This window comes from Morone saxatilis, unplaced genomic scaffold, assembly GCF_004916995.1.
Source record: "Morone saxatilis isolate NCDOM2014 unplaced genomic scaffold, NCSU_SB_2.0 Contig22, whole genome shotgun sequence".
Lineage (NCBI taxonomy): Eukaryota > Metazoa > Chordata > Actinopteri > Moronidae > Morone > Morone saxatilis.
In genome coordinates, this window is record NW_023339785.1 from 17169008 (window position 1) to 17196970 (window position 27963).

The window sequence follows — 27963 nt, forward strand, 5'->3', positions numbered from 1 at the left end:
CTGCAGCTGCACAAATCTTTGTGTCTGCATCTTTATTTCATATGACAGAAATGCAAGGAGCCAGCATGTCAAGTGAGGCTTAAAGAGATGAGCTGTTGTTGTTTACCTGGCAACAGCAATAAAAGGGGTTGGCTGGAGACTCTTCCTGCAAGAGTGAGAAAAAATGGGGAAAGCAGATTAGATGTGCGATACAGATAGGAAAGTCATTGTTAATGTAAATTAAAAAAAAACATCTTTGTGTATGCATGGCTGAAACAAAACTGCTTTGTAATGGTGAAGGATAGCAGAGGAATCAAGGTGAGCTATACTTCACATTTTATTTAAAGGACTGCCTAAGGTTTTAAATGATCCAATCCTGCAGATAAAATACATAATAAAAAGTTTATCAGTGAGGAAGTCCAGGACTGACTTTCATATATCAGCCTTCACTTTTCCCACAGAATTAACTGTGTAGTCCTGCATGATTTCTGTGGGACTGGCCGGGGCAGCCTGCAGTGACAGAAAGGATTAGCCGATGGCTTCATTTGATTGGCTCTCTCAGTGCAAAAGCCTGTCCATCACCACAAATCTGTAAAAAAAACAAAAAAACAGCATAAATATTTAGCACTGGTTTTATCACAGCAATTGAAAACAGATTGAAGACAGTGGTGACCATGTCGCCAGAATGACTTTCATGTTTGCGGCTTCCTAGAGGCCAGACATGTGACAGCCAGAGTATCTTTGTCCAGGACGGCTCATTTCACAGTACACTTGGGAGATTATTGTGTCGCCTCTTTCATAATCTTAACAGGATTTTTTCAGATTCAAGGATTTGCTACATTTGATACGAAATGTTGGCAGTCTACGCTCTAGGTTGACAGAGGATTTCTCAGTGATTGAATGGGGAATATGGGTATGGAACATGACTTAATATACATATGTATGCAAAATTAGATATAGTAGTAAGATCCACCGTCTTAACACTGCATTGCCCTTTTTCTAGTGTTTGTGGTCCAACATATTTAAGCTATGGTTAAGCTGTATCTTGTCACAAAGAACAGAAAAGCCTTAAGAAGTTGCTTACATTGCAGTTTTCTTGCAACTATTCAAACTATTATAACTATTCAGAGAAGAAAGTAAATCTGTCTTGGATACATTTAAACACTGCTTTTATGTAGATCAGGGATGCCTCAACTTTTTCCCTTGGAGGGCCACAGACCAAAGGCATACACCCACCGTACTTTTTAAGTAGAGATGTGCAGCTCCATTACTGAGGCTGATGCGATAAACATTTCGATGCACTGCCAAGAATCCAATTCATGATACAATACAGCCCTATTGCAATGAAGTGCGATTTGACACGATCTGAGTCAACACAATGCGATCCAATGCTATGCAAAGCTATGCAATTCAGTATGGTATTCAAGATAGTTTTTATATTTTAAGCAGAGCTTGGAAACAGTTGAGAGGAGGAATCTAAATATAAAATTGTTTGTCACATATTATTGGTCATATTTCTAAATAATAAAAGGTAGAGGGCCTTTACTAATAATTATATATAAATAATGAAAGATTTTACCAATGCAAAGATGCATCTTGAGATATTCCCCAGTTATATCTGATGCACACTTTTTTAATCAGGGTGTTCACATCTTGAACTTTTATACTTTTATTTGTATCGTTGAATCTTGAAATTACCAATAAGATGCAAATGGTACCCTTTATTGATTGACTTTATATATTATATTTTAGAATTTATTTAAATTAATTTTTATTTTTTATTTTGCTAGAAACCTATGGCGTGCCTAATCAAATCTTAACCTCTGTTTTTGTTTGATTTGTCTGAATCAACAGCTAAATGCATAGGGTATATATGTGGCTACTAAATTAGTCTAGTTTTAAATGGGAAAAATATGATATTATATATCCAATCAAAGTAATTTATACCCAAGCCCTAGACCCTTCTCAAGCATCAAAAAAGCTAAACCTCTGTCAAATTAAACTTTATATATAGATATGTAGACAATAAGAATTGAATTCACAAAATACCAGCGCTGATGCTGTTGCATTCTTATGTTCATAAATTATTTAGTCAGCTAGAGGATATAAACTCGGCCTGTTCATCTGTCTGTCAGTCATAAATAATCCCTGAGATAGTACTTACCTATTGTCTGGCTTTCAAGGCAATGATCCAATAACATACAGTCGGTTATGACTCTCCTCAATTTCCAATTAGTGCTACACAACTCCCTAGTTTCTGCAGTTGATTCCATCTCTGAATCAAATTATAATTTATAATTCAGGCATTTACCAGACGCAGTTAATCAGTGAGATTAACAATTAGTGCAACAGTAAAATAAGTGAAAATTCCTCAAGCATCAACAGGGTAAGTAGCCAGATAATTCAGAGTGCCAAGTGGAAGTGCCATGCTAATTGTCACTGGAATGGACTCTTTAATTCCTATTAAACCATAATTAAGAATCTACATTTGAGACGCAGCATCCAAAAGGCTAAGCTGCAACCCCTGCATGTGGGAATAGGCTAAACTAATTAAGTCTGAATAATGTTGCACGGGCAGAAATAATGTTGCATCCATTTACCCTAAATGCATGAATCAATGTTGTCGTGTTCAATGTCCTCCATATGCGTATCCCTGTTGACAAGTTAGCTATATCATTAAAGAGGCTACATATACCATCACCATCTCTTACAAAATTCCCTACTAATGCGTCTAATCAAATATAGTGCAAGACATCTATGTTAAACAGATTAGGTTTTTTGTGTCTATGTGTTGTAAACAGTGATGGCCGATTAAGGACTAACAATGTTAGCCAGCTCTCTCTTTAAGCTTGTATTTTCAAGGTCTCAACAATATTTTTAGTGGCGTTTCATAATTTTGAATACATAATAGAAAAATGTGGTCTGAGACAGATGTACAATGAAATAAGGGCTCTTTAGCCTCTGCAGCATCCTATATTAGCCAAGGATCACGCCAATTGTTTCAATAAGGAGAGACAACTTCCACAGAACAATTAAAGTACAGTTTAGATAATAAACTAAATTAAGCTAAACTTAAAGGAAAGGATCTAGGTAAAGTGAGCAACTGTGCTGGCTGGAAGCAGGGACCGTACGTGTATTCTGTCACAAAACGTAAGGAGAGGCAACTTATTTACGCTCCTCAAGGGTTCTCAGTGGTATGTCTAATTTTCCTAAACAGGACTGTAGGTTTCAGCCTTTAATATTTGTATTCACAATGGCTAAGATGTCCTTCATCTTTGCTAAACTAATTTTCCTTCTTTCACGGCAAATTTCCTGCAGAGCCCATCCAGTTTCCACAGTAGCTACAGCAGCTAAGGGCTGTGACTCTCTTCTCAAAAATGCAATTCAAGCCCACAGACACATTTCAGAATTGTCTGCACTTATGTAATGATATGTAACAAAGAACATTGGGCCATTATTTATGTTTTTCTTTTTTATTTAAAGAAAATTGAATGTGACTATATGACTGTTCTAATGCAATGCCCTCCTTTCTAAGCAAGATATAGGCATTGGTCAGCAATAATACATAAAACTTAGCTGCAGGTGTTTTAACCAGGACCAGAGAGCACATTAGAACGTGCCTGTCACAACTGGAATTGATTTTAAGACTGTTTTATTGGTTTATAAAACATGAAATGATTCTGTCCCCCAGGGCATGTCTGATATGTACCAGGTCTTTGCTAAGGCCAGACAGTAAAAGCTGTTTTTATTTATAAAACGAATCTGATTAAATTATAACCTACAAGTGCATGTCATTCTTTTATTCCTGTTTTATCTGGTTTTGTCTTAAATAGCAAGAACACATTGCTGCAATGGACATTTATACTAATGCTGCATATTTATACCAACTTTATTTTATTTCTTTTTTATGAATTATGGTCATGTTATACATGTTGTAATATATTAGTAATAATGCAATAATCCAATTCAGTTCAACATAACTACAAACTGTAGCCTCCAACAGAACCAAATAACCAAATACACTAATATTCTATAGTACCTTATTAAAAAAATATTTTTTCAGAGCTTATGTGACATTATGATTAATACTGGTTTAACAAACTATCAGGATGAACTAATGACATGTCTCTTTAATTTATAACACTTTGTTATAATATATACAGACTCCATTAGTGATAATAAAATTATGTAATAAAGACTGCTCTGAATCATCTGGGCCAAACTTTGAGGAATGTCTCTCATTCTTCACAAAATCCAGAATCATAAACTAACAAACCTGAACTTCATATATCCAACTTGACACCAAAGCAGTGCTTTATGATGAATATACTGTACTTCTCCAAACTGTACCCTGTGTGATTTTAACCAAATGGGGAAATGTTTTTACGTCAAGTGGGATTGGCCATCAGTTCAAAGTTTCTGGGAACAAATAACAAAAAATGAATCTGAAACACTGTCATTGAGAATAACTAGACACAGGTGAAACTAATCAGGGCGGGAAAACAGACAAAGACAGGAAGTAAAGTAACTGACACAAGTGTAGTATTACAAAATAAAACAGGAAACAACTAAACTAGAACCCAGAAAAATAACAGTAGTGTAATTTTAACAACAGAACCAATGAAACTAAATTATCTTTGGTGTTATTTTTTCCAACTGGCGCTCAATGACGTAAGGTTACTTCTTCCTAGTTCTCTCCTGCAACTTGATTGGATTGCGTCACAGTGGATCTTGGGAATAAGTGTTGACTTGCTGGGAATGAATAGCTTTAACATTGGTTGATTCAGGGAATTAAGGGAAATTAATTGATTTGTGGCACACTTTTTACTAATAACACTTCATTACTTAACAACATACTTTGGACTTTGGGGAAGGTATCAAGTATTTTCAAGTCAAAAGGATCAAGATCAAGTGATTCATTAGGCCTGTTTTGATTTTGTCAAGTCGAGTCTAAAGTCATCAAATCTGTGACTCAAGTTCAAGTCATGTGACTTGTGTTCACACATCTGACTTTAACCATACTCAAAGGCAGCTGTGGGTCATCAACATGCAGTGTTGCTAAAAAGATGCTGGCGGTCAGGTGGCAATCACTGCACTTTCCTATTCATCAGTGGAATCACTCTTTAATAGAGTTTTTAGCTATGGAGCTCTCTGTTGCTAGGATGAATGAGGCAGGACAGATTATGCTCGGGGCTGGGAAGGAGCCACTTAATGCAGCTAGAACAATGACATCAATGTTTATTTTATTTTATTTGTTTCCTTATTTACTCTGCAACGCATTGTTTTCGCATGTGTAATGTAATTTAGAGAAAGACCCACAGGGAAGGGGTTAGGTCAGAGATAAAGAGCAATCAAAGTTGCAGTGTATGCTTTCTGTTGCATTGCTTTATCTTGTGGAATAAATAAAATAATAAGTTGGTCACAAAATCAAACCTGTTGAACATCTGACCACACTAAAAATGAAGCTATTCAGCAATGCTGCTGTATGAAATGCAGTGTCCCTCCAGGTTAATGATAATCCTGTTAGAATGCAGGCCTGGGAGGATAATAAGTAAAAGGTCATTCTTCCCAGACCCTGAGGCCTTGTGAGGCTTTGCAGACTGGGACACTCGAGCAGAGCAGGTATGTGATTCCCTGACCTCTACTGCCTGAGGAAATGTTGGCATCTGGCCACAGTGGCTGCGGGGTGATCGGAGAGCGTCTGGCCACATCACTATTCTCATCCACCCACTATCCCTCCGTCCACCCGAGCTTCAACAAGCAACCAAGAGCTGTAGTCATAGCAACGGGCAGGCATGCCGATGCCCTTGGGGATCATTTCTTGACAGAATTCCTCGGCGTCCTCTCTCAGTAAAAGGTCGGCCCCTCTGCTGAATGGCTGTTTATCTTTGCAAAAGTGTAAGCTTCAGTGTCCCCCGGCTACCTTCATCGCTTTCCCTTCTGTTCAGTTCCTCCTCACCACTTATTTTGAATGCCAATAACTCATCTCTAAATTAAGTGAACAATTTGAAGCTGTAAATTATGTGCTATTCACAAAGCCACAGGACAAAGACAGACCGAGGAGGACATATTCCTCAGTTTCTGATTCAATAACAGTTATATATGCTTGTATACGATGGCGTTGGTGGCATTGCACAATTTGTATTTCAAGCTGTATTTCAGTTTTCCTATTTGATTCTGATATGTACAAAAAGATTCAGGGACTATCAGACTACAACAAATGCTGTGTGAATAATGGACAAGTTTGAAGTGCAGGCTATTCACACAACAAGGATATTTATGTCATCTCCTTGCTGAGGTCACAAATCTTGGCTCTTCTGCACTGGAGAAGAGGTGCTGAGGAGTAACTGAGATTCATAATGACACACACCAATCACACACACACCTGATGAATGCACAGTCACTGGCACCTCCTTAAAGGTCCAACAGAATGGGTGTCCCTTACAGCAACTGGAGAGGGAGACAGGTGGTGGAAAGAGGAAGTCATTAGAGGGACAGAAAGAAGGAGAATAAGATGGAGAGAGAAGTCACAATCCATGGGGAAAATCAAAGGAGAAAATAATCATTCTCAATCAAAAACATGTAATCCTTTTTAGCGGCAGAACCAGCTGGTGCAGCATCATTTGTCAACGTTGTGCACCTTTGATACAGACAGATGATCCTTTGTGAGTCAGCTGAATATTGAATACAGAAACTTTTATTCAAATCTAATCTTTTTAAATGATTAGTATAATTGAAATTCAAAGCACACATTGTGTAATGGATTTTTAGTCATGGACTGAGCTTAATATGAAGCCTATCTACGATACATCAACCCTCATCTGATACCATGACACAAGGTAGAGATCAGTAATGCATCACTGGAATTGTAAATGAGCCATGCTCCCCCATAAGCCACTGTTATCAGAAACAACAAGTGACAAGAATATGAATCTGAACTATTGACTAATGCGACTCAGCCTCCTGTTAGTGACAGTTTGTTCTCTGCCTGTGGCACTCAGAAAGGTATTTGCTCTCAACATTGTAACCCTGCATAATAATCCCGAACAGTGCTGTCATGCTCTTTATCTGTCTCTCTGTTTTAGCCCATCTGCGCTATTACCATCGTTGTCTCATCTTTAGTCAGCAATCATCAGAGTCCTAGATCACAGATACGAGCATAAATATCTGTCTCTCTTTCCCTCACACATTCATTTCCACCCTTTTTTTCTCTCAGTCATTTTTCTGCCACAAACACAGAAACCCATGTGCCACATACACACTCACACACAGTCTTTCAGTAATCTTGCTTTCACTGCCTCCCACACAGGCATCTGCAAAAGAGCATGTGTGGTTCACAGCAGTAGCTTGGTCCACACTGGGAGAGACTGGCAGATTCAGAGATTTTAAAGTGTTACATACTCTATAAGCATTATATTATGGGTCCTAGATAATTGCAGGTTCTCTAAAGGCAGGCCTCAAATGTCAGATGCTTTTAGCAACAAAAATGCCTACATTTTTTACCTCCATACTGGATTTTTCAATATATATTGCAAAAAACTTGAAAGGAGCCAAATGTAACTTGGTTAGTTTCAATTTTGAATAATACATTTTTCAACTTCACCTTTATAATTTTATTTTTCTGTGTAGCAGCATAACAAGATGTGTTCAGAAAAGCAGTAGTTTCATACAAAAACTTACAAAAAAGTATTTTTACTGGGGAGATAGCAGGGTATTTTATTTATTTCCTTGTCTCCACCTTTCTCTTGTGCAGGTGAATGATTGCAAAACAGAGAGCGGCCTTTGCAGTGCAACCCTGTCCCATGCTGCTCCCTCCTCTCAGGGGATGGCCAAGGTCCAGGATGGACACACGAACGCATGTGACAGGTACACGATGCTACATACAACCATGACCCTGAATATTCCTCATTTGAAAAATGTATGTGGATATATGCCTTTTTATATATGAATGTGTGTGTGTGTGTGTGTGTGTGTGTGTGTACAGCTCTGCAATGTTAGAGGAGAGCCAGGATGGTATGGACAGTGGTACCCTAAGTCCTGCCTCAGCTCGACAGGTCACCATCCAGCGTCACCCTACTCAAGGCTTCGGCTTCATTGCAGGCAGTCAGAGGCCTGTCATTGTACGCTCCGTCTCTGCTGGTTAGTGTGTGTGTGTGTGTGTGTGTGTGTGTATGTGTGTGTGCATGTGAGAAAGGGAAACAGAGCAAAGGTTTTCAAACTGGGAGGCGGGCCTCCCCAGGGGGGCTCCAAACTGTTTTAGAGCAGGCTCAGTGAATGGAAGTTAAAAAAAATTTAATTCGTTATTACATTAGTTATCAAAAGGAGATCACATAGAATAGGCTAAACATGGGTGATTTGGTTAAATAGACAGTTCAAAGATACTTTTTCTTTACAGAATTTTAATGTTTTTTCTTCTTTCTCTGAGTCAAAAACTAATAAATGCCTTAGGACAGACCTTTTTTAAAGTATTTGGTGTAGTCTGAAGGCATGTCAAACGGTGATGTTAGGCTGTCTTGGCTCAATTGTTGAGTGTCAGTGTGATCAAAAAGCATTCAGGACTTGAGTGAAACTAAAAAAGTAAATGGGGGTGTGAAGGGGCACTCTTTTCTAAGTTTTATCTAAGGGAAGGCCCACAGTCTCAAACTTTGAAAAACCCATGAGATAGAGCATACAGGGAGAGTGATGGCACTTTAAGTGGTGAGTCAAATTAAACTTCACTTTGGACTGTATGTATATGACTTTGTATGCTGGTGGCTGTGTCCTGTCTTATCTGCAGACGGCCCCTCCTTTGGCAAGCTTCTCCCTGGAGACCAGATCTTGGCCATTAACGAGGAGACGGTGAGCGACGCGCCCCGAGAGAGAGTCATAGACCTTGTAAGGTAACATCCTTTACTGTCCCAGGAGGGAGGGAGGGGAGGGGGAGGGTATGGGCCAGGGAACCAGCAACACGGACAAGTGGAAGTAAAGAGCACATGGGTAAAAAGGGGGGAATACAAGGAACAAGCTGTTTCTTATTGCTGGTGATGTGTTACATCAACACAAACCTGTGGATGAGTCAGTCCTTTTGCAGCTCAAGGACAGCGAGGAAATGGCAGATATAAACCCTGAGAAGCGCTCCAAATACCATGCTGTCCGTGGCGTTATCTAACCCACTCCACTCTCTGTTGTCTTTCCATAGACGCTGCAAAGACTCTATAGTTCTCACTGTGCTGCAGCCCCATCAGGTAGTATAATGGGACACTCACTCTCTTTCATGTTTCTCTCTCCCTCAGGATTTCTCTTACTCTTCAGCAGTCTTAACGCTTTTCCTGTCACTCTGAATCATACAGAAACACTGCACAGTATTCTGTCCCAGAAGTGCACACTAATGCAATGCAGACATAAATTAGTATTCATGGCCATGCCTACACATTAGAGTAATTTCTTTTTCTGGTAAGCCCTTTCAGAGCAGTTCTATGTAGGAATATAAACATCTCCATGAGACCTTATTAAATACATTTTGTGTGTGCATCTATCCATGTGGAGGGAATATAAATATACCATTTATTTAGCTGACTAACTGACCTGTATATTTTTAAAAGATGAAATACCAATATGATACAAAAACATTTACTCTAATTTTATTTTTTATTTTTTTATTTCATAATTTGGACCTTGGAGTCCTATAGTGGTATGAGTTATGCAACAGTTCTGCAAGGATTTGCCTGTGTTGGCTTTAAGTAGCTAACATTATTTATTGTGCTCAAACCAACAAGCACAACAATTTAAAAATATTTAAACTTTTAGCAGGTGAGTTTCAAGTTGACAGCAGGTTTGCAGCTGTCGCATTGCAGCAGCATTAGCCGGCTCTCCAACACACGTCTCTTTAGCACTGGCAGTCACAGGGGCTTTTCTCTCATTTACGTCTCTTCTTTCAAGCTGATTCAAGAGTTCCTCTCTCTCTCTTCTCATCCTCAGTCACCTAAGTCTGCCTTCATAAGTGCAGCCAAGAAGGCCCGCCTGCGAACCAACCCGCCTAAAGTGCGCTTTTCAGAGCAAGTGTCCATCAGCGACCCAGACTCAGTAAGTTCAACTAGTCATGTCTCTCATGCAAACACATGCTGTTACTCTGTCCCTCCTTCTCCTGCTGTGTATTTCTTTTGATTGATCAGGAATTGCAAAAAAGCTTTAAGTAGCCTCTCTTCGTCCTCTTATTCAAGTCTGTTTTCTACTGTGTGTAGAAAACAGGTCCAGGTCCTTTGGTCCAGGTTTATCCTTGAATAAATTGCTTCCCTGACTGATTTGAATTATCACAGGAGCAACAAAAACACCCACAATATCACTTAGAAATGTTGAAATATTTGTGTCCAATCTTGGTTGTGCAAGTTTTTTACCTGACATCACCATGCTACAAACAACACTTATGTGGCTTGGGTTACTCTATTACACATTATGCAATTAAGACCTGCTGTGCGGTGTATGTGTGAGTTAAGAGACTGTATGCAAATGAATTACTTGGTAAAGAGGGTGGTCAGAAGGGATGATTGTCCAAATTCTACATTAATTAAAAGAGATATGACTCCGAGTTACATGAAAAAGATGGTTTTATTGTGCACCATGGAGGTGCATTTTGCCATATGCAGAGGATATAGAGCGGGGTGAAAATGTTGTAGTGCTCGAGCCCTTGATGCCTGTTCATGGTTCACTCACTTTGTGGCAATAATTGTATTAAGTTTATTTAGCAGCTCGTTATTCAAAAATACAGAGTGGCTTTATTTTAACCATTGTGTTATGTTATTGTTGTTTGCCATATATTAATTTGAGGTATTTGGGGGAAGAGTGTTTTGCAGTGAAGGGGAGGGTCCAAGGAAAACATTAATTAAACCAAGCCTCGCTTTTTTATAAAGTGAAATTCAATTTGACAATTCAGCATCTTTCCCCACAACAATAACTTTCATACAGTCCCTAATCCTTGGTGGTCAATCAATCACTATGAGGGGAAAAGGAGGTTACACTGTAAAGTGGGAGGAGCTCGAAGATGACAAGTAACGGACAATCAATAAAGAATCAGAAGTTGGAAGAAAGGGCATTTCATAGTTCCATTTTCTATTTACCTGAACTTAATGGAAGATGGTAGAGAACAAGATTGCGCATCATCACACGGACCACCAGGTCTCTGATAACCTTTAAATGAAGCCAATGCAGAGTGTTAGGCAGACAGCTCAAGCTTGTTTTTCACTTACCATCCACTCTAGCCTGGTAGTACCAGTAGTCCACATCATGTGAACCCAGAAATTTCCATTATTAGATCTAAATTAAGACTTCAGTAAAGTGAGAGATATTCCCACAAATCAGCAAAGGCCCTCAGCTCAATTAATGGTTAGAGCAATACAGTACTGGGACTGGACCTCCTCTGAATGAACTAATCTTCCTCCCTGTTTCTCTCTTAGATTTGTGAATCAAATTTATTAGAGCTAAAGGTACAGAACACAAGGCACTATTGAGGCAGAGATAGGAGGTGGATGCTATGATTGGTAATGATTAAATGTTTCAGCCACCAACCCATGGCAAGACATTTCTAAATGTCTGTCTCCAGTGACCAGGAGCCATGGGATTCTATTGATCATCAGAAGATTTACCAGTGCTGGCCAACTAGCCTGGTATTTATTGAGAGAAAGAGAGGAGGAAAGAGATGAGGCCATAGCAATGAACTGTGATTTGCATCTCATAACATTTTCATGTTATGTGCCAAATCGGCCTCAACTCAGCCTCACTAACAAAAACGAAGTTATGGCTTGTAATGGGAAGTGACAGACCTGTTGGTGGCATCTCTTGGTTCACCCTCGCTTCAAGGGTACAGTATGGAGAAAGATCTGTTTGCTCATAACTCAGACTTTAGTCGACTCCAATCTGCGCAGAAGAACAGCTTGTTGAGCCTTCTGAACACTTAACTTCTCTAAAAACAGACTGCTGGGCATCTGCTGTGGACACAGCTCTTCATTTCAACTAAATGCATTTTTCTGAGATATATTGTTAAAATAAATCCACATCCCTTTAGTGTCATGAGTAATATCTGTCTATTGTTCTTACAAACCCCATCATTAGATTAGAAAACAGAAGAAATACAGGAAAAAGATAAGGGTTGATTTTGTTTTGGCCCAAAATTATGGATTTGATTTGATTTGGTTGTTTCCCTTTGCATCATTGCCACATGTCACAGTGCGTCTATCTTATTACATTAGGTATCTTCTTTACCTCTGATCACAACTGTGGTTCTGTGGTTTTTTGAAACTACATGAGCCATTTCCTTAAAAAGCCCTCAGTGAGATAAAAAAAAGAAAGAAAAAGAGGCAGCAACAGGGAGGGAAGAGTGTCTGTCACATCTTAGCAAGAAGAACTGAACGGTATATCATAACTTTTCTTCTAACAAGTTATTTGAGTAAAAGCAGTAACCTTGAATCAGACCTCTCCTCTTGTGTTTCTACTCACGAACCTCTGTGGTGAATACTCTCAATCCTAGCATCCAATTTTCTTTGCGTGGCATATATATTGAATGGATAGACTGGATAAACTGAATAAGCCCTCTTTGATCCTGATACAATGCATGGGATGGGCATCCTTAGGCAGAGTTTTACTCCTTCTCTGACTGTCCAGAGTTCAGCTGAAGTATCTCTCCATCCATAAGGTGTCTTTGTTTTTTTAATACTCCTCCTTTGTACCCCCTCCCTTTTTCACTACTTTTTATTTTTGTCTCAGTAACAAAGCACAGACTTACCAATGCAGCTGGCTGTGTTTTTGCTGTACAAATAAATCTTGATTACCTCTTTGGCACATTCCCACACATACCATCACTAAAACAAATTTTTTCTCCCTCAATCTCTTTCAGACAATGCTCAAGGACGACTCCTTGCTACTCATACCAAATGTGTTGAAGGTGTTCTTGGAGAATGGACAGATTAAGTCCTTTACATTCGATAGCCGTACCACTGTTAGGGTATGTATTAACTACAGCTGTGCACATGGGAAAAATAACTGAATTTCAAACATCATTGGGATTTTTACTTAAAGCAGATATAATGAATTTTCATATTAACAGTGCATCAAATGACTGTACTGGCATTGGTCATTTGTAGTGATGAACCCACAGATAATTATCCCCCAACTCTGCAGTTTCTTCCAGTTCTTCGGAGTCAACTGTCAGTTTAGTGTTTAGTGTCAACTTTACTGTTTTTTCCCCAGGAGCCAGTAAAAACCAACACAGAACAGAAGAGTGAATATTGGACTTAGCATTTGTCAGGGGACCTGAAACACAACTTCAAATGAATGATTATTAAATGATAATTAGACAGGGGACAACATAAAAATATCATGTCACGATTATCTTGGACAAAATAAATGCGATTCACCATTAAAATATACTTAAAACTTAAAATTGCTCTAAAACATACAGGAATTACTTTAGCTTATTTTCTAAAGAAACAAATGTTTTTATTGCATCACAGATACGACACCTTAGTTAGGGACCTCATCTCCCTACCGTTCCTTAGTTTGGAATCTGAAGTATTTCCACACATCAAGTTGTGGCTAGGAATGTAAGATATATGATTTTATCATGTTTATCGTGTTAAATTTCCATTATCTGGATAATCATGAATATTCTCACATGAGTGACTTGAAAAAGCTGTCCAGATCTCTAAGATACAGGCCTATATTGATTTCCCGATTTATTTTTAATTGCCTCAACTGGATGTGTGGAAATACTATGGATTCCAAACTAAAGAACGACAGGGAGATGAGGAGATAAATCGCATCTTCAACGTCCCATGATTAGTTGTGGCAATTAAAAAAAAAATCAGGAAATCAAATATGTTTATATGTAAGAGCGCTAGACAGCCTTTTCAAGTCAATCATGTGAAAATATTCACGATAATTCCAATTCACGATTATCCCACTAATGGAAATTCACCACAAAATACTGAGTTGTTACACTGTTTTATCAGGATTTGTGACAGAATTGTATAACGTCCCGTTCTTAGTGATAGTACGTCAAGCATATACTACTGTTGATTTTTGGTGGCTTTTACATATTATTGAATTTCTATGGTTCTTCAATTGTATAATATGATTGTTTTGGAGCTTCATGGGGAGCAATTATCAATACAACCCAGGCGCACTCCATGATTTCCTGCACATCATCAAGGTCTGTCACACGTAAATTTAACACTTTGACAATAAATCGCCCAAGCTCAAGTTTGTATCTAATTGCGTTGAGATGATAAATACAAAAAAGCTTTAATTTTCTTTTTTTATCTTATCAGTTTTTGAAGTTTAAAATATCAGTTATGTGATTAAGGCCATAAAGCAACAAATGAATTCAGTCAGACAGAGGTCATTTCTGTCTCTATGTCAGCCTTTAAGATGAGTCTGACATCTCCGAGCAGACTCATTAAATAGACTCTATTAGATTTCACAAATATCTCCTCTGCTCTTGGAGGGAGAGTGAGGGAGAAAAGAAGAAACACAGCAGCACTTTAAAGGAGAGATAGAGGAAGCTTGCTCCTGTCAGCCTAATTAAATGGTATTTCAGTATAATAAGGAGGCTCGGATCAATAAAACAATACTACGGATTAAATCAATGATACAATAGGATGCCCATTAGACTGTCTGTCAACTAAAGAGGCTTTCCTGATGTATTTTAGAATACAATCTATAGCATTGTGTGTCCTTCAGTGGATTATTTGGCTTCCCCAGACGTCATTTAATGCAAACCGCACAGGTCGATACTGTTAAAACAGCTTATCCCTGTTTTCCAGAAACAGCTGCTGCTTAGGTGACATTAACAAGTGTCAATTAAATTGTTTATGAAGAGCAAACCATTAGTGTACATACATTACAGCTCTTAATGAGTGTTCATACTGACAGACTTAAAGCGTCCTGACGTGCAGTTGTTATTTTCTTAAATAGGATGCACTCACTGCACAGAATAAAGAATATCTATGGAAGCTCTCCATAGTACAAAATGACAAATATAAAATAAAGTAAAGAGCCTAAACACATCTTGAGGATATCAATTTGACAAACACAGAGTGAATTCAGAAAATTGGCCTCCATACAATCAATCAAATATATGTTTTTTGTTGCAACAGAATGTGTTCTTACTGTGAAAATGTATTTCAGTCTAATCTAATCTCTCTTCTTGCAGGATGTGATCTCGTCCCTGCAGGACCGCCTCTCGCTGCGCTACATTGAGCATTTTGCATTGGTGCTGGAGGCAGGTGGTTTGGACCAGAATCAAAGGTTGCATCTACTGCAGGACAACCAGCCTCTGACACATGTAAGAAATACAAGACAGCTAAATGAGTATAAGTATGAGAAAGTCTGAGGACAATAGCAGCTATATATTTATATGAATATATGACAAAGTGCCAAAATGAGAATTGAAAAAAACTGTGTTTTGCATTCAAACTTACAGTTTCAGCATTTGTTGCTTTTGGTTGGTTTAGACAAATATTCTAGGTGGGGGGTCATTATTGTGGTGTGGTTTTGCTGCCCTTTTATTGATCAGATAATCTGGCATACTGTCAGGAAAACTGGAAAGCAAGTTGAGAGCTCTAAACTTGAAAGGTGAAATTAAAATAATAAATCATAAATCAGACGATTCTGTGATTTTGAATGAAAATCACATTCTTTCTTGACTTTCAGTCTTGTATATTTATGTTGTAGGCTGTTGGTTGTTGTTGGCTCTACATTTCTTGCATTTGCTCACTTTGATAAAACTAAATCTGCACACACTTATCATCGCATTGCTAACACACACCTATAGAAAATGATAGTGTGATATGTGTGACTAATGCCAAAGATAAAGTCAGTTGATACTAATAATGCCATGTTCCCTCAGGTGGTGCATAGAACCTATTTCCAAGGGATGAAGTGTCTGTTCCGCATCTGCTTCTTCCCCAAGGACCCTGCAGACCTGCTGAGAAGGGACCCCGCCGCATTTGAGTACCTCTATATACAGGTGAAGTGCTGGATTAAAGGGGCATTTGAAAGTATGTCATTCAATCTCAAGATACTGTTGGAAAGCTGTCTCCTTGAGGAGCAAGGGAGGCCAGTGATGATAAGTTATTACAAGTAGCTAGTTGTATTTACTGTTTCCATTAGATTATGTTTACTCTTGCCTTTAGGGTTGCATATGCCAGAATCAGGCTTTAGACACAATGGCCCTCTTGTAAGGACTCCAACAATGCTTCCACATTAACTATAGATATCTGACAGTCTAATGAATTGGGAAGCTGTCTCCTTGTGCACAAAACATTTTATCATGTCCTAACAGAGTCGCAATGACGTCATCAAGGAGCGCTTTGGAATGGACTGGAAATCTGACATCACGTTACGATTGGCTGCTCTCCATATCTACATCACTGTGTCCTCCGCACGGCCCAATCAGAAGATCTCTCTCAAGCATGTCGAGTAAGTCCACAAACTAAATTAGCTTTCAAATGAACTTACAGACAAAAAATGATGTATTGCATTTTTTACCTCATTAACAATTCTGTGTAGCATATCAGTGAGTCCCATGGTGAGGTTCCTTCATCCAATAATGTCTAAATGATTAATAATTAATCCCAATAGTATTAAAAACTCAAATTACTCTGGGATCATTTTGCCTAGGTTGTTATGAGACAAAGAAATCCACTGCTTTCTGAAATTACATCTCTCCCTCAATTTGCTCATTTATTCTTCAAAACCTCAACCTAGCAAGTAATTAGCTTCTGCCATCACAACCACAGAAGCAGAACAGACCTACTGTGCTTGTAATAGACTTAGTGTGGCCATGTCAACCCAGGAGTCATAGAGGATGTAAGCTAGGCTCACTGTGTTTTCCCATGGGATGAAAAAACTCTTTTGTCTTCTCACTTGGGATATCTTCCCTGAACTACTCCACTGTTGTTTTTCTCTTTTTTGTTTTCTCCCTTTTGCCCTCAATCACAGAAAAGAATGGGGACTCGAGCCTTTCCTTCCCCTCACTCTGCTCCCAACAGTCAAGGAGAAGAATGTGTGCAAGAGCCTGTCTCAGTTGCTGAAGACCTACCAGCATCCACCACCTTCGGGCAACAAGGTTTCTCCATATAAGATTTCGACACTAGTTGTAAACATTTCCATGATTGAAATATCTATTATTTGTGGACAATTTTACTGTCTTTGGTTACACATCCATAAGCATAACAAAAACATAAAGATCTACCATACTCTTGATTACTATTAACATTTAAATATCAACACATTGCTGCTTCTTTGGAGGAGATTTTAATTTATTGTATTCTATGGTTATGTCTGCTTGATAACTAGTCCTTCATCTTAGGACAAGCCCTTAATCTCTATAGATGTAACTGTTGCATAAGACCTCATGATCAACATCTGTGGCTCAACAGTGCCCCCAGGAGGACATGGGAAGTGCTGGAGGAGGATTACTCTTTCAAAGATGAGCGTTTCTTGTTTATCATTCTGTTGACAGGTCCCTCCTCTCCAAGGAAAGCTGCAGTACATGCGTGTACTCAACGACCTCCCACCTTTTGGTGGAATACTGTTCCACACTGTTGGACTGGTAATGCATTTTTTAATCTTTGGGTACAGGAATACATGTATCTCTTCTACTTAATTCCTTGCTCCACTTATTTTCCGTAATGTGTCTTTGAAGCTGTCTATGTAGTCGCAGAGGGGGCACATTTTTCAATGCACTGATTTAACATTTTAATGAAACTGTCAAAACAGTGAATTTTGAAAGGTATAATGTGACGTTCCAATATAGTAAGTAAATGCTGTTGTAAATTTCCTGTGTCCTTCTACAGGATGAGAAACAGTCAGCTACAACACTACTGGTGGGTCCTCGACATGGCATTAGTCATGTGATTGACCTGAAAAACAACCTCACAACCGTTCTGGCCGAGTTCAGTAGGGTTGCCAAGATCCAGCTCTACAGAGAGAGCCAAGGGGTGGCTCGTGTGGAGGTGACAATCCATGAGGCCAAGGTATTACAACACTGTGTCTAAAGATTCACACAATTACACCTGATACATCTGAAGACACACAATTTTGCACTAGTGAAAATATATATTTGCATGCCATCTCTTTAGTTTTTATTTTAACTTCATAAATGATAAAATTATTAAGAACCAAATCTTTCAACAGTTTCATACATTTTATTTCATCAGGTCATTACAAAATGAGCAGGCAATGCTCATTGCCTGTCCCCTAAATAGTCTCCTAATTCCCCTCCCTACCACCCTCTGCAGCCCTTGGTCCTTCTCATGGAATGGCCTGATGCCAGTAATTTTGCCTGCCTCATCTCTGGCTACTACAAGCTGTTTGTAGACCCTAAACGGACCATCTACTTCCGGACTCCTGGTCAGTCTCAGCTGACCAAGGCAGGTATGTTAGAAGTCTTTTTGACTTGTGATTCATTTTGAACAAATGCTCTGATTAGACAATATATATCAAATGTAAAATAATTTACAGAAAACAACACTGTTTACTCAAAAGCTTACAATGAAACATTCATATCACGCATTTAGAGTTGTATAAATGAAAGTGTCTTTACCTCAGCATCATATTAGACACTGCATGTCAGGCAATATTTGACAATCTTCATTATATGTTCAGTCTACATGGACATTGATCTGCTTTTTCATTGGCTGAAACCATTACCTGTAGTAACCAGGTTATCCTGGAACTACCATCCCATGGTGCCCTCTGCTCTCTCTCCTCTCATCTCAATCTTGACTCATTGGAATGGGATACTCCATGTTTCTTAGAATAACATTGTGGAATTGTGGAGTGAATTGTACTTTTTGCTGTAATCATAAACATTTACTGTTCAAACATGAACAGATCCTCTGCCATCTGCTGTCTCAACCTGTAGTCCACATTTAAGAAGGATCATTATACCATCACATTCCACCAGAATCTAACCCTCCAACCTCAAACAAACTTCAACTTTCAACATCCATCTCTGAAATAACAAATAATCTCCATGTGACCACCAGCTGTCGCCTCTGCTTTCCCATAAGGATCTTCTCTATCCCAACTAGTTCTTAACACCTCAAACTCTCCACTGCTCTGACAATTCTATCCTCAGATTACAGAAGCTCCCACCATGCCCACCCACGTTCTGGGGCAACCAGCTTGCCAAGTGGAGGGCGGCGAGGGGACGAGAGGGAAAGCTCACACAGGGAGTCAGGTTCCGCAAGGGCCCTTGTTCCAGCAGAGCCTCAGCATCTAGGCCTGTGTCATGTCCACCTTCGAGAACAACAACAATTTCAAGAGCTCCAAACACACACCGAAGCTGAACTCGACATCAATGAGAATTTTATTTCCCAAGAGCCCCCTGGGCGGCCCCGCACCAAGTCAGACCCCACCCAGCAGAGTACAGAGGAAATAGCTGGGGTTTTAGAAACCCCAGCAGTGGAGATTGCAGGATTCCGAATCCGAGCCCAAACTATGGGACAATCCCAGAAAACCTCACGATACTTCTGTGACTCCTGCAAAGCCAGGCACAGGGCAGAGGGTCTTACAACAGCATTGAACAGTAGTGGGAGCTCTGGAAAACACTGTTCCAGTGCGTGTGCCTCCCGAGATGGAGGTGCTGTTGACCTCATGGCACTACCGCCCCCGGGGAATGAAGAGGAGGACGAGCCAGATGGTGGAGGAGAAAAGCTGCAACCACCACCACCTGCTATTGCTGCCCCACCACCTGGCTTCAGGGACAACAGTTCAGATGAGGATGACACAAAGAGAGGGAGGAAGGCTCGAACCAGTGCCAGCCCAGGGGTTGCCTCTGGGAAGCTGGCCCAAGCCAAGGAAGATGTGCCTGTGACACTGATTGATAATGTTGCCACGAGAACAGTCCGAGATCATGCCCAGGAACTTGATGATGCTCTGGTGTCCACCTTACAGGCACTAGAGGCTTTGGCAGCCTCTGAGGACTACCCCCATCATCCTCAACAGCCAACACAGACTGCAGGTCAACAGCCTCAGTCATTAACAACAATAATACTGATACAATTAAATATTTATTATAATACATTTACAATACATCATATTTTCATTATAACTACAGTCTTACTAAAATCTCCTTGTGAAATGGCATGAAAATTCTGTAATCTCTTAATTTTATGGTAGCAATCCATGTACAATAAGTGCAAAATTACCTCATACCTACAGGATGCTGAACAATTGACCGATAACCCAAATTAGAACACTATTATAGTGAAGCTGAAAATATTATGGACCGTGGTTTTACACAAATGAAAACAATAGTTCAATATTACACACTGTGTCTTAAAAACATAATTAAACTTTTTTTTTATTAAACACAGAGTAGGAAATTTGCTAGTCTTTGCACATTTCTCAAGCACACACTTGCATCTGCATGCAAAAGCAGCAGTTCTTTCAGGTTGGGTGAGGCAAGCCCAATGGTGCATAGTTTGCAGTCTGAAAAGGGGTTATAAATCATAAAGGACTGATTTTGAGAACAAATTAAAAGTAAAAGTATTCCAAAATATTTTTTGCTGTTTTGTGAATGTCAAGATGAATCCATTCAACTGTAAATGTCTGGTTTGGCAACTACAGTAAAACCAAAAATATACAATTTGAATATTTCTATCTTATTAATATTTGTTATTTCTTTACCATAATGGTGTGCTGTGTTCTCCTCCTCAGGGCTGATTGTCTTAGCTGCCATTACACCTGAGTCATCATTGGACTCAGGCCATGAGACCAACTCCTCTGAATTGACAGATGTTTCAGAGATGGTGTCGGCTATGAAGCAGAACCAGAACCAGGCCTATCTGCTGGCTCACCATATCAACAAGGAACGTATTCTCTGCCGCCGCGACTTTCCCCTGGCTATCCCTGGCTGCACTGCAAAGACCATAGGGACTGGGGCCTTCTCTGTGGGTCAGATTCGTGCTGGCTGTCCACCCAAGCAAGTAATCCTCAGCAAGACTGTTCCCTTTAAAGTCGGGCCCAGTCAAGACTCTGCAGTGCTCAGTGTTGTGACAGAGCAGGGGGGCAATCAAGACACTACTGAGACTGAACAGAAAGCAGAAACGAAGGCAAACTGTGAGTCCACCAAAGCAAACACCACAGACCCCCCTTCTAAGTCACCTGAAGAACTTCAAGTGTCTGATGCTTCACTGACAACTCAAGTCAGTAAAGATCAGAAGTTTTCAAATTCTTTAGGGGAGTCACTGAGCCAAAATCTTTCTGATGGTATAAAGGGGAAGACAACAGCACCTCTTAATACAGACCCTAGCAACAAAGCCTTACCTATCTTCCTGCCTCTGGAAAGAACTGCCTCTGCCAAGATTTCCCCCACTAATATGTGCCAAGATGCCAAGACTGCCTCTAGTGAGACCATGAAGCCTTCAAGCTCTGCAGAACTTCTGCCAGTTGATGACCTCTTCTGCACATGCCCAATGCAGGAGCCTGGACCCCAACTAAGACTAAAAGATCCACAGGTTCAGAAGGTAGTGGTGTTTCAATCCTCCTCCCCCACAGATGATGAGCGTCTTCGTGCCAAAGGCCTACAGCTGGCTAACAGCAAAGAAAATACAGTGAAAGTAGGAGCAGATCCTAGTTTGGCAAAACCCAGCCCTCAGATGCAAACCAAGTACTCGCCTCGTTTGCCTGTTAAAGCAGAGAGAAAAGAAGCAGCTGAAAGCAAGGCTGAGGCTGCCCCGGGCAAATCCCACCTTGAGTCACAGAAATGCCCCATAAAATCTTTACCTATTTTAGATGATCCAACAACACCTAGCCTCTCTGTAGATAAGGTCTCTACTCTCCCAGCCAGAGACTCAAAGAAGCAAGGTAGTGGTAAGGGGAAGTCCCAGCGGAGTGCCCCTTTCTTAAGCTTTAGAAATCTTCTTTCGGCTACGTTCCCTGCAAGAATGCGAAGAGAAACAGATGAGCGAAGGGCTCAGTTGCAGAAAGTCCGTCAGTATGAACTAGAGTTCTTAGAGGAGCTGCTGAAACCGAAGTCATCCCAGGGCGAATTTTTGCCCCAGGGATCCTCACCTGTGCCCTCAGGCACTCCTTGTGCCTGCCAGCTCCGCACCAGCCCTGTCCTAAAGGCACCAGGTATCTCCAGGGAGCAGCGACGCAGCTGTGACTGTAAGCGAATGTGTAGGGGCATGAGACTACCTGATACACCAGTTGGCTCCACAACAGAGACACAACACAGAGGCAGAACTATCTCGAAGACTCCTCCAGCAGTCTCCAAAGCCCCTCACACCCAAGGTGCTACCAGGAGACCTCAGACCTTAGAGATCAAGACCACACGAATACGCTCTACCAGCCTTGAGTCAAGGGAGCCAAGGGCAGAGCAGGGTTCCTGCTTGCCCACCTGTACTTCTCAAACTGATTGCATGGGAGCACCACAATATAAGAAGCTCCAGAGGCGTTACAGCATTGGAGAGCTGGATAACAGCACTAACACACCTGTGTATGCTGAAGTAAAGCCCAAAGCCAAGAGCCTAGAGAAGGAGATGGAAAGAGTGAGGGCCACAGGGCTGAGGCTCCCCACTCCAATAGAGCCAGTCCACACTCAGTCTCACCAGACAGAAGGAAAGGGAAAAAAGGGTGTGTTTTTTATTCAGGGAGAAGAGCTACTGCGTGAAAGTAAAGATGGGACTGACGAGGTGCTGCTGACCCTGCCTAGTGAAGACAGTGATGAAAAAGATAAATGCTGCTCATTCTGTTTCTGCTACAGGAAGTGTGAAGCAGCAGATGAAAGCAGTGAGAAGGACGAGCTTTCATACTCCATACCCCTTCAGGTCCTTCCAGGCATGGAGCTGGACTCACGTACCTTTCCTGTAGTAAGCAAAACACTCCAGGTTCTGAATGCAGAGGACTGCAGTGGAGAGGAAGAGGAGGAGGAAGAGGAGGAGCCACAAACACAGGAAATTGACCTGAGAGCCTGTGGTACACTGGAGGGGAGCCTGGCACGGGTACAGGCTCTACAGGGGAAAAGTTTCAGCTTGCCTGATGGTTTCCTAAATGCCCAGTTGGATGCTAATGAGTTGCTAGCTATCCTGCGTCAGTGTGCTAACAGCCCACAAGCTGAGGGTGAGGCTCGTCTTCAGCCCTCACAGATTGCAGAGTACAAACAGGAGCTGGCGGTGCGCTTCAAAGAATTCAGAGCATCTTGTCGGCGAGTGGCAAGTGTTGAAAAAAGTCCAACACGAATGCTTGCTGTTGTCACAGCCAGCTTTCAAGTGTTGTGTGAACTAACTCAGACCTTCATCAAATTGGTCAGAGGGGTTCGTTCAGAAACCCAGAGGCTGCAGCTGTTGAGAAAAGTTGAAGAAGTAGCTATCAACTACACTTTGCTTCTACGTGCAGCAGAAGAATCAATGGGACACTCAAGCAGCTTGCCAACAAAGACAGTGAGCCCTCAAGTTTCCTCCAACACCAATAACATGAGCTCACTCACTCGACCCATCAAAACTCTGCCTGCCCAGTAAGGATAAATCTGGCAGGGATGTAATCAAAACAGTACAGAATGTGGGTGGCTACTCTATCCAAATTCATTATTTGTTTATTGTTTACATTTTTTACAAGTCATGCAATCTTCAGTATAAATTGCAATGCAGCTGTTCCATCCCATGTTTACAGGCCCTGAGGTAGCCTCGTGGATCTTGTTTTGAAATATAAAGATACACCAAACTAATGCACAATGGAATAAGAACCCTATAACAGACTGGGTGATACAGGGCTAATCACCTCATATCAATATTCACAATATACATAAGTCACTATAGTATAATATTTTATATGTAATGTATATTTGAGTTGTGTCTACTTAGCAAATAATATAAAGTTTTGTGAAGAAAAAAGTGAAGAATATATTTGAAATGTATTGAGTTAAGAGAATTATAAAGATTATAATAAATCATCAGAAATAAGTGTATGCTCTGCTCTGGACAAAAATATTTCAGAGATCTCGTCACGTAGCGACTTCTGTTAATTGCGTAGTCCAAAGCGTTGGTTGGTTAGATGGTGATGTGTGTGTTTGTTGAATTTTCTAACTGTTGTAATGCAAAATGGAGATCTCTGTTGGCTATGTTGACTATGTCTGGCGTACTGATACAAGAGTGAAAATGTAAGTGACAGTGTTGGAAAATGAAAGACAGGTATGACATTTTAAACTATAATGACTGACAGAGGCCCATTCTCTCACTATAACAGTGCAGGTTTGAAACACACCTGCTCAGGGCAGACAATGTAGCAGAGACCCAAGTCATAGTCTTATCCACTATACGGTAAAGAGTGTTGTTACCTCACTCAGCTGTAGAGAAGGAATACCCACACTGTACTTAACAACGCACAGAGTGTATTTTACACCATCACAGATCCATGGCTCACTTGCATCTCACTTGTCGTGAATCATAGTTTTAAATATAACCATCCACTTGCAAGTGAGTAAGCTTATCACTAGAATTTTGCACAACCTCTGAAATTAGCTCTGAAGTTGAAATGTATCTTTTAATGTTTGATTAAGTGTTTTTTATTCACTCTGCTGCTGAAAACTCCACACCACCACTTTTACATAATTCATCTCCTCAAAGCTAAAGCTTACCCGTTTCAAAGGATCCTTTGTTTTTATTCAGGTTTTCAGATACACTATAAACAAATTTGCTTTCTATGTGCTGTTATACATTGTGCAACCTAGCAAATATATAAGAAACACACAAAGTAGTTTTCTATGTATTTTAATAAAACTAACACATCTGTTTCCTGTCTGAAATCTTCTTTGTGTCTCATCCTCTTGTTATTCTTAATCACAGAGGCTTTATGATTGTGCTGGCCTAACATGTATACTGGACATACTGTTAAAAGAAAGTGCTGTGAAACCACATTAATAGTGACAACTGGACTGCCACAATACTAAAGACAAGAAATGTGATATTGCTGTTTACATGGTACTCCAATGAAAATAACTCAAATGTTTATAAAATACTGTATATGATGTAAACATCTGAGTCAAAGTATTTAAATGAATTAGCCTTGAATAAAGGTGAACTGTTACGGTGGTAGGAAACTAATTTTAGCGTGCCATACCGTGTCCATACTGTAGATGAAAAAGCTTGCAAATGTTCAATATTTGATAAACATTAGAAATCAAGGGTGGTTCATTTAAATGCCACATACGTTATAGTCAAATTGTGTTTTAGTACTGCTGTAAATTTGAGCCAGTTATTTCATTTTTAAATGTATCTATATTTTTCAACTTGGATTATTTGTTATTAATATGACTTTGTGGGACAATGTGATTATTCATCAGTTAAGCAATATGGCTGTCTTATAATACTGGGAGTATAAAAGGAAAAGCAGAATATCAGCTGTGTTGCACTTATTTTCTTGGTTTCAGGACACATTTAGTGTTTACAAGCACTCTCTTTTAATGGTTTGTCCTTCGCTGTTGATGTGGCATTTTCCATAACCATATGCAGTGTTTTCTCTTTCACTGTAATGCATGTTTTCCCTTACGTATTAGTCTTTCAGGGGCAGATACTTTGACCATTGAAGGTGATGATACTGTTTGTACGGATAATTTTCCAGTTCTAAAGTAGAAAAACAGGCAAAAATGAAAGGCCATGGTGGCAATATGTTAATGTTTTGCAAATGATATTGAGTATGGAAATGTATTATTCTACACTGTAAATGTAAATAGCAAGATAAAATATTTGAGAGAACAAGAAACACTTTTAAAACATTACTTGTAACATCAAGATTTATCCAAACTCTTCACTATTTTGTAAAAAGGAAAAGATCAAACATGTCTGTAAGGTAATTATTTATAGTAGTAATGTAACATAGACTAATAGCAAAACATATATTTTAATGAGTATATTACGAGTATAAAGCATGGGACATGTTTATTTTTATAAACAAAAATATCAGACAATATTCTCTCATCAGCACTTGAACATTTTAACATTATGATAAACATTTTCTGTGGTTGTCATTGTTCAGTTGTTTTGCTAAACTGTGTGGATTTGGTTTCAGTGGTCTGTGTTTCATTCACACGATGAGCCCGCCATGGCTTAATCCATTGTTTCTTTATGTGCACCTATTCATTCCTGTCTTTATTTACTGTCAATGATCTTGTCGTCACTGTGGTCTTCTGTCTGTGTACAAAGTTAACTCATGTTTTAAGAGCAATAAAGTATATTATATAAACTCTTTCAGAGAATTTGGAAATGACATTGCATGCAGTAAACTTGCAGTAGTGACAGGATGTCCATGAGAATGCCTTCAAACAAATGACGTCATGTGAAAGATCTGGAAACGTCTCTCTTGCTGCTGCCAGCAGTTTCTTACTGCTGTGGTTGCTTCATTCATTTGCCTCTGACAAAAAGTCATGTTGACTCAACAGTGCAAACCTCCCTGACTTGACACAACACCAACAATTAACAGCAAAATGGCTTTATGTTGTTAACATTATAGGTTTACTTAATCTGTGTCATTCATGTTATTTCTAAGCATTTGAAGCTAAGCTGACCACTAGCCAGGGGAGCCTCTTTGCCCGAAACAATAAGGTTATGCTCATTTACAAAACTGGCAACAAGAAAGACAATCCAGTGAAAATACAACTGTCTGTGGCTGTTATACACCCATAATTTTACACACCAATCAAAACCTAAACATACAAGAATAACAGTCATAGTCGATAGCTTTATTCACAGTAGACATAAAAGCACAGGTGCAAACATTAAAGTTAATGATGGCAGAATTCAATTTAGTTAGTCAGTTTCAGGGTCCTGGTATTAAGCATGCTGGCTCACTGTCACATTGTCATGGTTTACTGGGACATTTGAATAAAGAGCCATTAATGTTATTAGTAACACCTGTGTTTTTTCCTACTATGACAAGTCAAAATGTCTGCAGTTAAAAAGGCTTATACTTACCTCTTTTTACAGATTTTGTTGAAGCACATTTGTTTTGCGCCCTGTTGTCTCTGAGGCCCTGAGGGGAGATAGATTTTAGCTTTAATGACAACACAGGAGGAATGTGCAAACTTGTTATCGCTGAATCTGAATCTGAGTTATAAAAGAGCTGCAAGCTAAATATCATTTTGCATAAATCCAACACCAAAAAACCTTAGATCAAGCTAATAGGGGAATGTGTCTTAGCCTAAACATGCACTGCAGTATCCTCCAAACCAAGAAAGGTTGTGGATTTTCTAGGAGCCCACATTTCCTGAGGACCCACAATCGATACTGAGGTTTAGTGGAGGCAAGTTAATGGTTTACAGACACTGACATAACGCCAATTGCCTAGCCCCTGATTTGTATGAAACAATTCAGAACAATATTTGAGGCAATAAAAGGTAAAACACGACGACCGGGGGCAGTTAAAACTCTTATTCCGTGTGTACAACTATGCAGAACCTCACTTTGGATACGTTTGCGCGTTTTATTTGCATTAGTGTGTGCAGGACCACACAGCCAAACTCAGGAAGAGTACATGGATGTGCCTCGCTCGCTCGCTCCCCCGCCCAGAATGACGCAATCACGGCTGAACGTAGTGAAAGCGTGCGCGCCGCCCCGAAGAGCCGCACGCGTGATGTGTGGGACATAATGGTGGATAGGTAGGGAACACACTTTAGCTCGGTTAAAGAGTAGCTCATCAACTGTTGGATCAATTTCCAGTTGTTGTCTTGGACTCTTCGCCCCCTCGGACTCGACAGCTGCTCGCTGCCGCCGCTCGCTCGGACTGAACGACGCCCTGGATCGCAAAAAATGCCGAATATCAAAATATTCAGCGGTAGCTCCCACCCGGACCTGTCTCAGAAAATAGCAGACCGCCTGGGTCTCGAGCTGGGGAAGGTTGTTACGAAGAAATTCAGCAACCAAGAAACATGGTGAGGCGTTTGCAGCCGTGGCTACTTCTTAAAGACGCTCATAGTGAAGGCGTATGGCTGCCCTGTATGCAAATGTTGTA

General features: G+C 40.0%; 1 protein-coding gene and 1 long non-coding RNA gene across 2 annotated transcripts; one reads left to right on the forward strand and one right to left on the reverse strand.

Moving 5' to 3' along the window:
• Positions 1–27244, reverse strand: LOC118333519. The gene is made up of 4 exons (XR_004796974.1): positions 26928–27244; positions 6365–6429; positions 410–568; positions 1–145 (listed from the first exon to the last, which is right to left on the reverse strand). It is a non-coding gene; the product is annotated as an uncharacterized LOC118333519 (long non-coding RNA).
• On the forward strand, positions 7805–23480 carry frmpd3 (FERM and PDZ domain containing 3). The gene is made up of 15 exons (XM_035669198.1): positions 7805–7845; positions 7964–8118; positions 8756–8858; positions 9158–9203; positions 9937–10041; positions 12845–12952; positions 15161–15292; positions 15857–15976; positions 16292–16428; positions 16951–17077; positions 17474–17563; positions 17808–17987; positions 18252–18387; positions 19094–19978; positions 20677–23480. The coding sequence occupies exons 1-15, from the start codon at positions 7805–7807 to the stop codon at positions 23478–23480; spliced, it is 5169 nt and encodes a 1722-aa protein (XP_035525091.1).
• Positions 27245–27963: the final 719 nt, after the last annotated feature.